At 38.7% G+C, this 14,963-nt stretch overlaps 1 protein-coding gene across 3 annotated transcripts in view; it reads left to right on the top strand.

Annotated features, from left to right (window-relative positions):
• cfap74 (cilia and flagella associated protein 74) overlaps positions 1-14,963 on the top strand; it is a 53,650-nt gene that overhangs the window by 37,568 nt on the left and 1,119 nt on the right. For all 3 annotated transcript variants that reach the window (XM_015337235.2, XM_015337233.2, XM_015337234.2), the window contains exons 24-37: positions 3,213-3,386; positions 4,229-4,362; positions 5,053-5,329; positions 5,733-5,885; positions 7,087-7,244; positions 7,828-7,962; positions 8,447-8,556; positions 9,016-9,071; positions 9,650-9,769; positions 10,382-10,537; positions 11,385-11,505; positions 11,982-12,136; positions 14,280-14,406; positions 14,676-14,803. In XM_015337235.2, coding sequence (XP_015192721.2) covers positions 3,213-3,386; positions 4,229-4,362; positions 5,053-5,329; positions 5,733-5,885; positions 7,087-7,244; positions 7,828-7,962; positions 8,447-8,556; positions 9,016-9,071; positions 9,650-9,769; positions 10,382-10,537; positions 11,385-11,505; positions 11,982-12,136; positions 14,280-14,406; positions 14,676-14,803 — 2,004 coding nt within the window. The remainder of the gene's footprint in view (positions 1-3,212; positions 3,387-4,228; positions 4,363-5,052; positions 5,330-5,732; positions 5,886-7,086; positions 7,245-7,827; positions 7,963-8,446; positions 8,557-9,015; positions 9,072-9,649; positions 9,770-10,381; positions 10,538-11,384; positions 11,506-11,981; positions 12,137-14,279; positions 14,407-14,675; positions 14,804-14,963) is intronic.

Genomic DNA, 14,963 nt, shown 5'->3' with positions numbered 1-14,963 from the left:
CCTTTTCTTCATTCATTACACTGGCTGATTTTCATTTGCTCAACTCCTATTGAAATCTTTAACAATTACTTGCAAAAGACTAATAAACTTAATGCATGTGGGCCAAATTAAAACACCATCCCAAGAGGGCAGTTATTTTGTTAGCGCTAATGAGGTGCACATGGTAATGAAGGTTGTTTTTATATTGTTTAACCTTTTAGGATGCCTTTTTTCTGCTTTGCTTTTTATTTTAAACTTTCTTGTATTTTGAACTTTTCTGGGTTTCAGTGGTTATAATGGCAAGTTTGTCCAGAAATACAATGATTGATAATGACCATTCCACATAAAACTGTTTGTCATCCACAGACAGTGCTTTCCATGTGCACATAATATTCTGTTCTACCTCAGCCTGAAAGATGCACTACATTGGAATTATTGTGTACAGTTTTGGTCACCACTCTAAAGAAAATATACTGCTGCTCTGGAATCTGTCAGAGAGCAGCTAGACACATTTTAGGGCTTAAGGGAATGTCCTACACTGATTGGCTGAAGGAACTGAACCTTCTTAGTCTTGAATAGAGAAGACTATGAAGGGTTCTGTTACAAGTATTCAAAATCTTCAAAGGCACTGACAAGCCCAACCTACCAAAATTCTTCAGAATGAGCACACAAGAATGAGGACACAGGTGGAAACTGTGTGGAAGTGCATTTTGAAATGAGGACAGGACACACCTCTGTATCCAAAGGGTTGTGGGAATACAGAACAAGCTACCCTGCCATGTTGTTAATGCAGACCCCCTGATATCTTTCAAGAAGCAGCTGGATGAGATCCTTGGATCAATTCACAACTCTCAAATGGGCTAGACAGGAAGAATGTCCTTGTTTTTTACCATTCATATGTTCTTAAGAAAACGTACTGTAAGTGTTTTACTACAGACAGGTAATATTCCATTGCTAAAAAAGAACAGGGGAATAACATTTTCTCATTTTAATATGAACAATTAATTAATCCATAAATACTGGTCACCTACAGTATCTGGTAAAAACGTTAAAGAGTTAAAGATCTGTCTTCTCATTGCTGCCATACGGAGTTCTGGTGCATGGCCCCTTTCATCTGTTTGAAGGTTTTCAATATATTGCTCCTCTTCAACGTGTGGGAGGGTGTATGCCTTCAGTTTGCACTTTAAAGTGCCCCATGTGCCAAAAATGTAATTCAGCAATACAACATAACAGAGACTCCGTAATAAGGATCGAATGTAGTTTGCTTACTTATCAGAAACTGCAGATTTATTGAGCACAGTGATTACTCTGGAGACTTCCTTTAAATCTTTGTATAATGCCAAATACTATCTATTATTAATGCTGTTTCTCTTTTTATATGCAGCAAATTCTCCCACTTGGTTCTGAAGTATCCAGTCCCTTCTATGTGTGCTTATAGTGAAATATTCGAAACGGAAGATTTTGACATTAAACATTTACCCTCTTCTTACCTTTAACATTTTGTTTTCTGGGCAAAACTCACAATTTGAAAGCTACACGTGGATCTAGTTGAATTGACATGCTTTCTTAAACACTGTTCCTTTGGATCATGTTTTATTATAAAATTGAAATTCAACTGTTTCACAATTGCAAATTATGAAGTATGTCTCAAAAAGCATTTAAATAAAATGTAAAAAAAAACTATGAAGTTACAGGCAAAGAACGCTTTGGAGTATACATCATTTTCTCTGCCTTTATTACAACTTTAACTTTCTATTTTGATTTGAAACTAGTGTTAAATACAATTCCGTGCCTGACCTCCAACCCTGACAGTTTGTGGGAAATAGCACCCTCCTGTGGATCACAATATTCACATTTTTAATCCCTATCAATTATATTTATGTAACGGAATCTATAAGGTTTACCTTTTCATATATGACTAGTTTCTTTGTTTTAAAAGCTGGTTGAATTTTACACCACCCTTGTGAGTCCTGCTGTCAGGATTAGAGAGTTCCTTTGGCTAGAAATGCCACCCTGCCCATCTCAACAGTGTGAGAAGCTGGCGTTTGGATGACCTCATTGCCTCATGACCCAAGATTTCATAAGGCCAGGAGACACCTGCAGAGTTCAAACCTGTCCTTGAGCTCCACAGCCTGGCATTCACCCTGGTGTACATTTCAGGTGCAACCGTGCATCAGCATTGGAGCTCTGAATTTGAAAATGATGAGTAAACAAGGTTGAATTATTTGCAGGGCTCCTCAGAAGTAATTATACCAGATTTGAGTCATTTACAGCAGTGGCTGAGAATTAGTGAGCTTACACACTGTGTGGAAGAGATCAGCAATCCTAGCCTAGATGACTCCAGCCAATTCCCAGCAGAGACACCTTATTAGGGAGCTCAGAGATGTGACATTATTGGAGATCTATTAATCTATTTCTTGAGTTTTTTAGGAGTCTGTTGATATTTCAACCACTAAATGTGTGAGGTTTCTTTTGCTCCATAAGATCTTGAATCTCAATAGCAGTTTTAGGACCAGAAAACATGGTATAAAAACTACTTTGACAAGATTATGTGTTTTTTATTTGCTTGTTTATGGAATTTCTTGGTCCAGGGATTTAATTTAGTCAGTAAATACAAGATGTTTTATATTCTAGACTTTTCTGAGTCATGTGGCTCCTGATACCAGTGAAAAACATGTGTCTTGGGTAACATTGCTAAAAGTACAGTAGTTGACTGACAAATGTGACTGTTCAGCTTCCTGAAAGCAATTAGGATATTTTAGAATTTGAATTGCCTCTGGTGTTGAGCTCATAAGCAGGCCTGTCATGTCTGACAGAGTGCCATACGGTTGGTGGATTTGGTCTCTGAAAGACTGCCTTTTAACTGCTGGATCACAGTTCCTCTCACTGTGAGTCACATTCACGCTGCTACACAGCAAGGTTGTTTTTTTCTTTTTTGCTGTTTTTGTTTCACTGCAAAGCACATTCATGTCATTTCTGAAATGAAAAGATTCTGCAGACAAAACGGTTTGTCTGTTTTGCCAGCTTTGATGGGTACTTTCCTTAAACAGAAACTTTTACGTGATGCCAAAATCTGAATTGATATTTAACTGAATTTTTAACTGAATGTATTGTTAAGAGTCTGAAATCATTTTTTGAACACAAAAGTAATTTATTCTGGTTTGTTTCCAATAAAGTTTAGCCTGTCCCAAAAGATGAGAGGCTTTATGAATACAAATACTTTTGTGTTTCAGGCCCGTCCTGTACCATTCACAGTCCACGCTGTTGTCACAACATCCGACTTGGAGTTTGGAAGGAAAGAGTTAGATTTTGGCCACTGTTCCATCTATGAGTCAGTCCGGACTAGTGTCCTCCTCACCAACCATTCCCTTCTCCCTCAGGATTTTGGGTTTGTCGGAATCCCAAAGGTAAGAGACCATATCTGCACAGAGACAGTTTTATAACCTAAACTAGCACTGTTCCTGGATTGCTGAGTTTTTTCATAAGAAGCTGGGTCTAATTATTGCGAACTGTAATTATCAATGTGCTGTTTGTTGAATGTACCCAGATTTTTAAATGATTACTTGCATTATCATGAAACACATGTTAATGTGTAGGTAGAGCCTTTTGAATTTGCTAGATTCAGAGCCCCATCTAGGTGAACTATAATGGTATTACAGCTACATAGACTTTTTTTCATGAGCAGAGGTTATGTAGGGATGCAAGAAGTTGCAGTGCAGTTCAGTTTAATTTTATTACAGGACACCATCCAGACAGCTAGCAAAGTGACACTATGTTCTTTCATTCCTCGGTTCTTAAAGCATAGGGACTTTCTTCATGCTTTTATACCCCAAGATAGCATGAACAGACTCCTCTGTTACCGTTCATGTTGTGTTGAGGGACACATTTTGAGAAAATGTATATTTGGAACGCAATAATAATGTTTCTGATCTCCAGAAAAGATAGACTGGCAATGCCCAGTTGTCAAATATCTCTCTTAATACTAGTTGGTTTAAACACTGTCTCAGTCTCTACAGTTTCTCCGTCTGTGCTGCATCTTAGAAAAATCCAACAATAATTATGCACGTGGACTTGAGCTTCAGGAAAACTTCTCAATGAAAAAGAAGGAACTTGAGCACAAGAAAGTTTTAAGTAATATAGTAGCATCTGAAACATGATCCTTCTTAGTTTGTTTTTATGTCATCCCCAGTTTTAAGCAACAAAAAAATCCCCTTTAATGGTCTATCTGCCATAATATTTTTTTCTTCAGTTTATTGATGTTCAGCCCAATGATGGCTTTGGCACTCTCCTTCCTTTGGAGACCTTGGAGATTGATATCATTTTCAGTCCCACAAAGGCAAGGGAATACAGTTTTGAACTCACCTGCAAATCAGGAATCAACAGGTAACGGCAGGCTACCACATTCAAGAGCAATAGCAGTTCTGTGATCACAAGCATACTTTAATTGAAATTTGGCACTCCTGTTTTATATGATGTATCCAATATGGAATTACCTAGATCCTCTTGTTAAACTCTGTCTGACGGTGTCTCCTGTACTACATGGGTGAGAATGAGGTGGATGTTCTCCTCCTAATTAACCCTAACCCTACTCTAGTGCTGCTGTACCAGTAATGTTTGTTATTTGGGTAATCCCAGCCAAAGTCAGTGAGTGACTAGAAATAATTTTTATAGTTCAATTTTTCTTTATTGATTCAATGCCTAATTAGTGTGGGCAATTAGTGATTACCTCCTGTTTGCATTCAAATATGTTGATGAGATACTTGAAGGTAAAGGTATTGGTGGAATACCTTTACTCATATATGTTCATTTTAATAACCTGTACAGCTGCTGAAAAGTGTGCACTGCTTTTTTGGGGGAAAAGAATAATGTTTTACACCTCAATACCTCACTTCTCTAATTTTTGCCATGATTTTTCTGTACATTCTTCATGGTTTAGAAGTACAATATATCAGAAAAGTTAGAAAAAATTACATAAACTTGGCCTGCATCTACATTTTTTTGGCAGTGAAAATGTTAGCAACATCCCATACAGTATGTCTTTTAACAGTTGCCCCCTTTTTGTTTTACATTTAGAGACTTCAAACTGTCCTGCAGAGCAGTGGGTGTGCACCCTCCTCTGGAGCTGTCGCACTCTCTAGTGCAATTTGGTGCTACAGCAGTGAATGACATGTCCACTGCCACTCTGTATGTGGTGAATTCTCACACCAGCAGCAATGAGTTCACACACCCTGTGCCAAGAATAGGCAGAGGGGAGATTGCACCTGTGGGACCAACGTCGTTTGAGTTCATCAATCCAGATAACTCGGACATCACCATCACCCCAGAAGTAGGAACAGTGATGCCAGGAAAGGTAGAGTACATCACTTCCTAAACAGTGACAGCCAAGGCTCATCACGCAAAGCATGATGCAACCTGTTTTAAAAGCAAAGTCAGGAAAAATCGACCGCCTGTGTCTGATCTCATTTAGAGAAAGCTCTGCTCAAACGGTAAGGTGCACTGGAAAAACATCTCAGCTACAATGGCCACATTACTACCTGAAAAGGAACAGAACATACTACAAGTAGGTAGCTGCTGTGATTGACACCCGAAAAAGGCTCCACAGTCGAAATGTTGTGTTTCTTTTCTTCTCTTTTCACCATGGAATAAACCTTTACTTGTTCCCTAGAAGATAGTCCGACATGTTGCAAATATAACCGGATTGCACTGATTTCCCATACCTGATTCTGGCCATGTGTGTGTGTTTGTGCCTGCAGAGATGTTTAGTCCAGGTGTCCTTCAGGCCCAGTATCTCCGATGAGGCCATCAGGGAGGAGGCTGTCCGCTTACTGTGTCGCGCAGAGGAATTACGGGTGCAGGAACTAGAAACGGAAAAGGAGGCAGCCAGTGCCAAAAGAGCAGAGCTGGAGGTAATAGTAGGCTTTGAATTCTCTGTATGCAGGGCATTTTACTGTCTGTTCCATCTACAAATCGGGTCCAGATGACTGGAGGTACAAGACAACACAGAGACAGGCTAGATTAAATGTGTGACTGATGAGGTGTGTGAAAGCACAAGAGCCCTAGCCTTAGGGTTCTTAAAGGGGGAACTGCAAGGCTCTTTTTGTATTTCAGGGTTAGAAAAAATTTGCGTTGATGAGCGCATTTCAAACCACCATGAAAGTAAAATGTACGCAGTAATGTGGACAAACCTCCAATTCAGATCACAAAATAGATTACATTTCCAGGTACGCACAACCCGGCATTGCTGTTATTATCTGCGGTTCAGACCAAGGCAACAAAACGTCCGGTGACTTAAAGTGACCCTGTTACTGTATATTGTAAATAAGCAGGGCTGTGAATATAGCTCTTTTAATCCAATAGAGATATTGCTCTGAACTCCGAGACGGCTTTGCCGACAGATACTACTCACTTGTTAACTCTGCATGCAGATCATGTTGAAAAGTCTGCTGCACAACCTGTGCTTACGCACTCATACACTGCAGTACGTTAGTCATGGCAGTGACTAGTGAGCAGGAAGGGCCGCCTCACGTCGCAATTCTCGCAAATTCTCTCTCTCGCCCGTGGCGAGACCAGGGCTGTGCAACATCATAACGACTATACCATGCTTTCACACAGTTCACAATTTTGTGCTTAATCGGGAATTTTGTAATACCGTGTTTTTTTTTTCGTTAATAACCGGTCTGAGAAATAGGGACTGAAGTTACCCTTTAACTAGATTTTAATAAACATCTTGTACCCCCTACTGATTTCAGTCAAGACCTGTGTTTTCCACAGTTCCAGTTTCGGTGAAGTTTTTTATAATTGTTTATAATTTGTGTGATCTTACATTAAAAGTATTGTACATTTCTAGAATTACTGCAGAAAACTTTGAAAATATATTCCATGCATAATGGTATTAGGCATTAAATGATCTATATTAATTTTCCATTGGGATTAGCTCCTGTGATATTGGCAATCAGACCTAAAAGGATGTAGAGTTCAAGGGATATCATAACAGCATGTTGCAAGATGTGGAGTCTGGAGATTTTAAAACGTCGGACATCTGCTGGGGATAAGTTATGCCTAAAAAAGCTTAATTACGTTATCTTATTTTCTTAAAACCTTGTTCAGAGTAAAAAAGAAGCTCAGTCAGAACTGAAAAGGGGGAAGAAGCAGCCAAACCCAGCTTCTGCCAAAACAGCAGTGAAAGAGAAGTGCAGCAAAGTGTCAGTGTCCCCCAAAATCTGCAGCCCCTTTGAGCCCCCCAACCCAAGAGATATCCATCCAGAGTAAGTATGCCGTGCGCCTGGCTGGTAGTCATGGTATTCTTCCATAATTATCTCTTGTCCTCTGAAGAAATAATGTGATAACAGATTTATACTTTGTTTTGTCATTAGCTTTCTGCTGTGCGTAATTGCTGATGACAGTGCTCCTTGTCATCAGCAGTAATGCTGTGCATCAGCAATTGCCTTGTCAACAGAGAAGTAGTGCGTCTGACTACAATGTTGCTTACTTTCCCAGATTTGGAACAGATTGGGTGAGATCTGTACATTCTAGGCCTAAAATATAAGGCGCAATATAATTATAAAACCCTTCCTCATCTGTCTTTGCAGGCTAAATTAAGCTTGATTAAGAGTACCACGTTCTTAATTAGAGCAAGAAATATGTATAGTATATTTTGGAAGTAGACTGTTAATCAAGTATTTAGGAAGTGGCCATGTTTAATGTAAGATATTCTGATTGGGCTGCTATGTACAGATATAAATACCTACACACATAATTAGAATACATAATAAAGTTACTTTTCACTTCTGAGATTCAGGTTTTTAGGTACTGGTATGTTGATCTGTGATAAGATTTTCTTTGTTTTAGGTCAGAGACCTTTGCTGCTGCTAAGGCTTCCCTGCTCCGTTCTTTCGCAGACTGTTTTAAGAGCTACACCGTCCCCTGCTTTGTAGCTAGTGGCGAAACTACAAACGGCAAAAACCCAGAACATCTGCAATACAGGTAGAGCTGTCTCTCCAATATCTTGTTTCTCAGAACCCCGAAGAATCTCCCAGTCTTTTTTCCTTCAGCAGTCAAATGAGAGCAGATATTTGAATGGAAAATGATCATTTCCTATAAATGTCCAAATATCTGTTTTTAAAGGGTTTATCAGTGCCATTCCTCTTATGCTAGTTCAGCCTTCTATTATCCTTAAAGCACATGATAGTATTATTCTAATTGTGTAGTTCAAGTTGGCAGCTGCGTCAGCATGCGTAGGCTGCAGAGGAACAAGTAAAGGTTTATTCCAAGCTGAAAAGAGAAGAAAAGAAACATGTTTTGGCGGTGGAGACTTCTTTGGCTGTGAAGGCTCGAAGAAGCCTCCACAGCCGAAATGTTATGTTTTCAAAATGGAATAAACCTTTGCTTGTTCCTTGTTCCTGTGTTAAATGTGCCAGAGGTTACTGTGTACTGTTAGAGCTCTCTGACCTGTCACTCTGCCCAATAGTCCTCACAACACTCTGTACCTGGAACTGCACTGCCCCATAGTGAGGCCGCCTCTAGTGGTTGTGTCGGACAATGGCAGGACGTCTGTGAACTTCAATGAGGTGGCAACAGGTCAGAACATACGGATATTTTTGATGATGCCATTGTTTTAAACAGAAATTAGAGTATTATATACAGGTACTGTACACAGTTTCCCCTAATTCCGTCTTTAGTTTTGTCACGCCTATCAAAAATGTGTTAAGATGTAATTTAAGAGGACAAATACTGCAATAACAAAACAGTGGACTATTCAGTTTTAAATGTTTAAACCAATTTAGTCGGGATAAATCTTACTAGTTCTAGATCTAAGTATCTATTAAAACAGTTCTGAGGGTGATCGGAAAACTGACTGAATGTCAATTAACTCTTAAGCTGAAAACAAGGCTTTCCACATCTATAGCGTAGAAAAACTTCAAATGGCCACAGTTTACACACATCAGAAATTTAAGGGGTGGTTCAGTATTTCTCCTGTGCCCTGTATCTGGATCTGATTCATTCATTTGTTGTTCTATCTTTTTTTTTTCTCTAAAGGCCAGAAAGTAGTACGCAGGGTTACAATACAGAACATTTCTCAAGACTCTCTGGATGTATCCTTTGTTGTCAGCTCACAGGAGAGCTGTGCCTGGAGAAGGAGGTCTCTTTGTCCTGTGCATGGAAAGGGCTTCAGGGCTGCAGAAGTCACGCGAGTCACACTCCTGGATTTTTTAACTGGCACTTGGCTTGTGATAAGATAAAGCAGATTGGGAATGATGATGGCAATTGTGTCTTCACAAACTTTTTTTAAATAAGGAGGGTAGCACAGATTTTAAATGGGACTGAGCACTGTCAAGCACTGACTGTAGCTACTGATGAAACCTTGTTGTCATATGGTATAACTGATAAGCTGAATTTATCAGGTAATGGACTTCTTTCTGAGGGCCATATCCATGTTCTTGCAGCGTAGGCTCACCATTAGGTTGTGTTGAACCAGATAATGTCAAGTCTGGCTTTATGCTTCTTCCCTTCTACAGTGTTTGCTCAACAAAGTAGCCGAAAGGGCATTGTTATGTTATTGAAGGCAGCTATTAATCGTGATTGGTAATATTTCATGCTGTAATAGCAATAGATTAATATAATATAAAGAATTATTAATAGAGTTATTGTCCTTAACCAGTTGTTTTATCAGTTGAGTTCATCACTTCTTGATCCCAATGGGCCCTTTCTGCTTTTGAACGCACTTAGGCATCTCGAACCTGGAGCCATGCATACCCTCCTCATCTCTTTCAGTCCTGCTCAAGGCAAAAAGGTATGTTATGCTCTGCATTATGCATTGTAAAGGAAACCAAGCACTTTGTTTTTCATTTAAGGTGCGCAGTGAAAGCAAGGCCATAAAGTTTTACACACAGTTACTGCTCTCCGAATATCTAGTTGCTGCTATGTTTAAAAAATCCAGTATCATTCTTATACACAGGAGGCTGAGACACTGAGGAAGAAGCTAAATGCAAGGCTTTATGTTGTAAAGCTCTTCTGAGCTGGGAGGGCAGGAACATAGAGAAAAGAGGAGAACTGAGCAGTAGATTTGACAGGAGTTAGTAACAGCCGCTTTATCTCTGCAGTGGATTGGTCTTATAATACAGAACCAAAGCACTCAAAGAACTGAGTGGGTAAAGCCTTCTAAAATTTCAAATCACTTTGTTTCATGATTTTCATTTCATGGGAGCTTCAGATGTTTTTCAGTATTTAAAAAAGGTTTTTTTGACAAGCCGAAGCTGCAATTCCAATTAGAATTAATGGAAATTATTGCCCACATTTATTGATGTATGGTATTCATTATTAAATTAATCACAATAAATTCTTCAAATGTCAGACTGCGGTGCTTCCTACATTTTAAGACCCTTCATAAGTGTTACTTTTTCAGTACTATGAGACCCTGCAGATCCAAACTAAGAAGATGACCCTTCGTCTAAACCTCTGCGGTATCGGATTACAACCCACTATCAACTGCTCCGTTGAAGGAGGACTCATCAGCTTTGGATATGTGTTAGAGAAGGAGAGTGCTACCCAGATGTTTAAGGTATCAACAGTCATTTAAATGACAGTTTATTGTTTTACTTTCAGTTTATTGTCATAGTAACAGAAAAAGGCATTGTTTTCAAAATGAGCAGAATGTGAAGTACAGACAGATGAACCATTGAATTAATACTTCCTTGTTTTTTTAATAACAATGCTATTGTATATAACTGTTGTGTTTGTCCCCATTGTATTTTAGCCGTGTATCATTGCTCTGTTTTTCATCTTAGGTTTTTGCCAGTGTTTCCTTCACAAATCTGTGTATTGATATTTATTAACAAAACAATTTTAATTCAGAACCAGCAATGTCATCTGTTAGTGGCAGAATGGATTCTTTGGAGCTTGTGAAATTCAAGTAAGGGAGGGCAGCAGTTCATTTCCAGTCATCATTAGCTGAGCCAAACAGTCCTTTCCATTGTCCTGTCCGAGACAGAACAGAAGACATCTGAAATAAAATCAAATCGTAGATAAGTACATAAGAACAGTTACAAATGAGAAGAGAACGTAAGCCCATCTAGGCCGATTGGTAGTAGTTAATTGATCCAAAGATTCATATGTTTCTTGAAACCAGGGTATCAACTACAACAACATGACTGGGGTGTTTGTTCTGTACTCCCAGAATGCTCTGAGTGAAGACGTGCCTCCTTTGCTCGGTTTGAAATGCGCTTCCCTGTAGTTTCCACTTGAACCCTCTCATTCATGTTTCACTGCTTATTCTTAAGACTTATGCTGGGATGACTTTGTTAGTGCCTTTTAGGATTCTGCATGTTTATATCAGGTCAAATTGTAGGCTATCTGTCTAAATATAGTTTGACCCATTTAAATCACACTGTAACTTTTGTTTTATTTAGCTGCACAACACCTCTTCCCTCCTGGTGCACTACAGTCTTAAGCTGGAGAGCTTGTCAAATTTCACTCATGAAGGTCTCCCACCATTCCTCGCATCAGGCTTGCAGTCCCAGGCTCCTGTGGGTAAGATTTCCTGGTTCAGTCAGCAGTGGCATCTGTCTATCCATTTGGCTAGCTAGGTAGCAAAATGGTTTTATCATTTTTCTATACAACTTTCAACATAATTCTTGAATTTAGAAATAATTTGTTTCAAAGTAATTTACTTTATTATTGAAAAATAAATCATTATATGAGATGCGAATCCTTAATGTGACTTCTTTCAGCTCACTGTGGGTACTGATCAGCATTGTTAATGATAAATCTACTTAAAACGATAAAGTGAAGAAAATTGAGATGTACAGAACGGAATTTTTAAATTCACACCCTAATGTAGGGTTAGGTACCAAAATTTAAACAGGATTTTTTTAATATCCATGAATTAGAATATCTCTTATTTCAAACATACTGTATGCCAGAAAACAGTGTAATTCCTGATGCTGCATTAAGGCAATGATAAATGTGGAAGCTGAGTTAATGCCATTTCCCTCCCAAATTATTAGGTACTCAGAACTACAGTGGCCTCAGCGTGTTCAGCGTGTCGCCCATAGAAGGCGCTATTTCCCCAGGGAAGAGCCAAGATATCACTGTGACTTTCCAACCTGACCACGAGAGCCTCTATTACTCAGACAGGCTGAAGGTGGAGCTCATGAACAAGGTAACAGTGTTTATGCTGTGTCTTTCATTCCCCTGTTATTCATACCCCACCTTCCTAAATTTCAGTGTATGATGTTATTTCTACCAGATCTTTAATAATTCATTGCAGATGAGTATTAGTCGCTTAAATAATTTAAAACAATTAAAAAGCTAGTAATAATGAAAAAGATAGTTCTCAAGTAGGAGAGAATGGAATGAGCAAATGTTAAGCACTCTTTTATATTAGTGCAGAAAAAAGTTGGAATGAATAAGGATAAAATAATTTAATGTGTCTTTTCATGAGGTTTCCTTTTTTAGAGTTGACAGTTCTTATTTTGTGACATAACATTCAGAAGTTACTCTATTTCTTCATGTTTTAAAAGGATAATGGTGTTAGAAACTAAATGCTTGAACTTTGTGTGTTGGTGTCACAGTTCTTCTGTATTTTATTATTTCATTTTCATTATGATGGCTTTTTTTCACTTAATTTGGAACAGAAACTAATCCTAGTGTCAAAATGATGTGCTTACACAGGTGAGAATAATGTCACTGTGCTGACAGTAATACATATTAGTGTGAGTATACTAAGTGATAACAAGGTATGAAGGAAAGTTTATGAATTGAATATAATTGTTCATTATCTAGGTGCCTTGAGGATAGTATAACCAGGTTTCTTCAGGAACTGTTAGAGTGAAAGCAGTGTACGTTTTAAAAAGGCAGTCAGGGTTTACAATTAAAAAGATCCATGGGCATGTAATCCAGAGACCCTGATCTAATCTATTCTAGCCTGTATCTTGAAGTTCACAGCTAAAAATCTAAACTACTTTATTGTTTTTTATGGGTTGATCTTGATTCTGTCAGCAAAGGCTAACTTTCATGTAGACAAATAAAAATATTTTCCTGATCCCACTGTCAGTGGCCAGTAGCTGGATGTATTGTCACTCTCACCCTCATCGTCCCTTGCATAACTCTCTTGGGCTTCTGAGTAAACAAGGTCAACACAGGTCTTAAGATTAAAAACAACTGTGTGTGGGAATTGAATCACCCATGTCACGGCTTCACATGTTGTAAGTGTTTCAGGTATCTCTTAAAATAGCAGGTTCACCACAAGGTCATATCTCTTGTCTGCCCATCATCGGGTGGCATTTATCTACTCTTAGTCTTACACTTGGGGTCAACAAATCAACAAAATATTTTGAATCCACGTTAATTCTATCAGCAGAGCAGTTATTCTGCCATTGCCTGGACTCTCAATGCTACGATCATGCAGACATAGTTAACGTATTAACTAGTAGTCTGTACTTTTTAGATAATAACTTATTTTGAGAATACACACCGCAAATTAACAGGAAAATGTGTTTTAATATTTGGTGTTTAGAAGTTCAGAAGAACATTATTTAATGAATCCATATAAGTGTCGATTTAAATTGATACAAAATCTTATTGCTTTTGTTTTAACGGTCATGAGATGCCGGAAAGCAGGGACTTCACAAATCAAACCTCCTTATTGGAAACTTAATAGTGTCAGCAGTGCATCTGTTATTCCACAATAGTGTGCAAAAGTCCCAAGAGTTTGACACACTTGGGAAAACTCCACACACAGCAAAAGAAGGCTGTGTGCCATCTTTCATAGTTTATAGTTTACCCTGACTTTTGCTGTGCTGACAGTATAATTTGCTACCACACACAAGCTATTTTAAAAGTTCCGTTTGATTACATAAGGTGCACCAACTTTCATCATTCAAAATCATCCTGCATGAACAGTGAAATGGTCATTTTTCAGGAGGAAAACTCATAATATCAACTTGTCACGACTAAAAGTATACCTAGCATAAATCTGTGGTCGTTATAATTGAACTATTTATAAAAGAAGGGTTACCAATTCAAACTTACCAGTGCACGGCTCCAGGTGTTCTTTTTAAAGTTTGCAGCTTTAAAGTGTCCAGTTTTGGATAGTAACACACAATGAGGCCTCAAGGTGACAAAGTCATGCATTAACTTTAACTCTACCCTAAGTAATCCAGAGACATACCCCACATCACAAAATGGCAGCGCATACAAAACTCCCCAGCCTGTCTTAGCTAGCTCTGCTTTCTGATGGAAGAAAAGGTGGATGGTCTGTGTTTTTTTTTTTCTATTTTTTTGGACGGTTTCTTCTTTTTCAGCAAACAGTGCAGGAGGTGCAGCTGAAGGGAGCAGCAAGGAGGCACACTATGTATGTAAGTGGAGGAGACCCCCTGGATGTCCCTGTAGAATCCCTGGCTTTTCTTCCCCCAGATGAAGAAAGCACAGGTTAGTCTCATAGGGGTGTATTAAAAGACAATAACGTTCTTCAGTATAGAGTAAAAGGGTCATGAGCAGTGCAGTTTTTCTCAAACAGTTCGGTTAATTACCTTTGCTTTTTATACACCCATTTTCGATCTGTTCATTAGATTTTATCACACCATTACGGCCTCAGTTATTTTTGGTTTAATGGGTGTTAATTTCTGTTACTTTTATTGGACAAGACAAATTCAGACTACAAGACTACATGGTGTGTGGGTTCTACTCTCCACTTGCAGAGCTTGAGAGACCGCCCCTGCCTGTACTCCTGACCCTGAAGAGTGTCTACAGTGAGAGCACAGTGCCCCCAGCAGTCCGTGAGCTGGAAGTGGGATGTATTCGGAGCACCCAACCCATGGTGAAGAAGGTAGCTTCTCAAATTTTCCAGCTTGATCACAGTCACAGCAGCCATAATCTTAAATGTTTCATTGTCAGCTCCTTGCAAAAGTGTTTAAAACTAGATGGAAATGCACAGCAACGAGATAGGATTCCTTTGGCTGTTTTGTTTGAAAGATATTTATATTTTT

Source organism: Lepisosteus oculatus, chromosome 25, assembly GCF_040954835.1.
Source record: "Lepisosteus oculatus isolate fLepOcu1 chromosome 25, fLepOcu1.hap2, whole genome shotgun sequence".
In the NCBI taxonomy this organism is placed as follows: domain Eukaryota; kingdom Metazoa; phylum Chordata; class Actinopteri; order Semionotiformes; family Lepisosteidae; genus Lepisosteus; species Lepisosteus oculatus.
The sequence above is the reverse complement of the archived record's forward strand: the minus strand, read 5'-3'. Positions and strand labels throughout refer to the sequence as shown.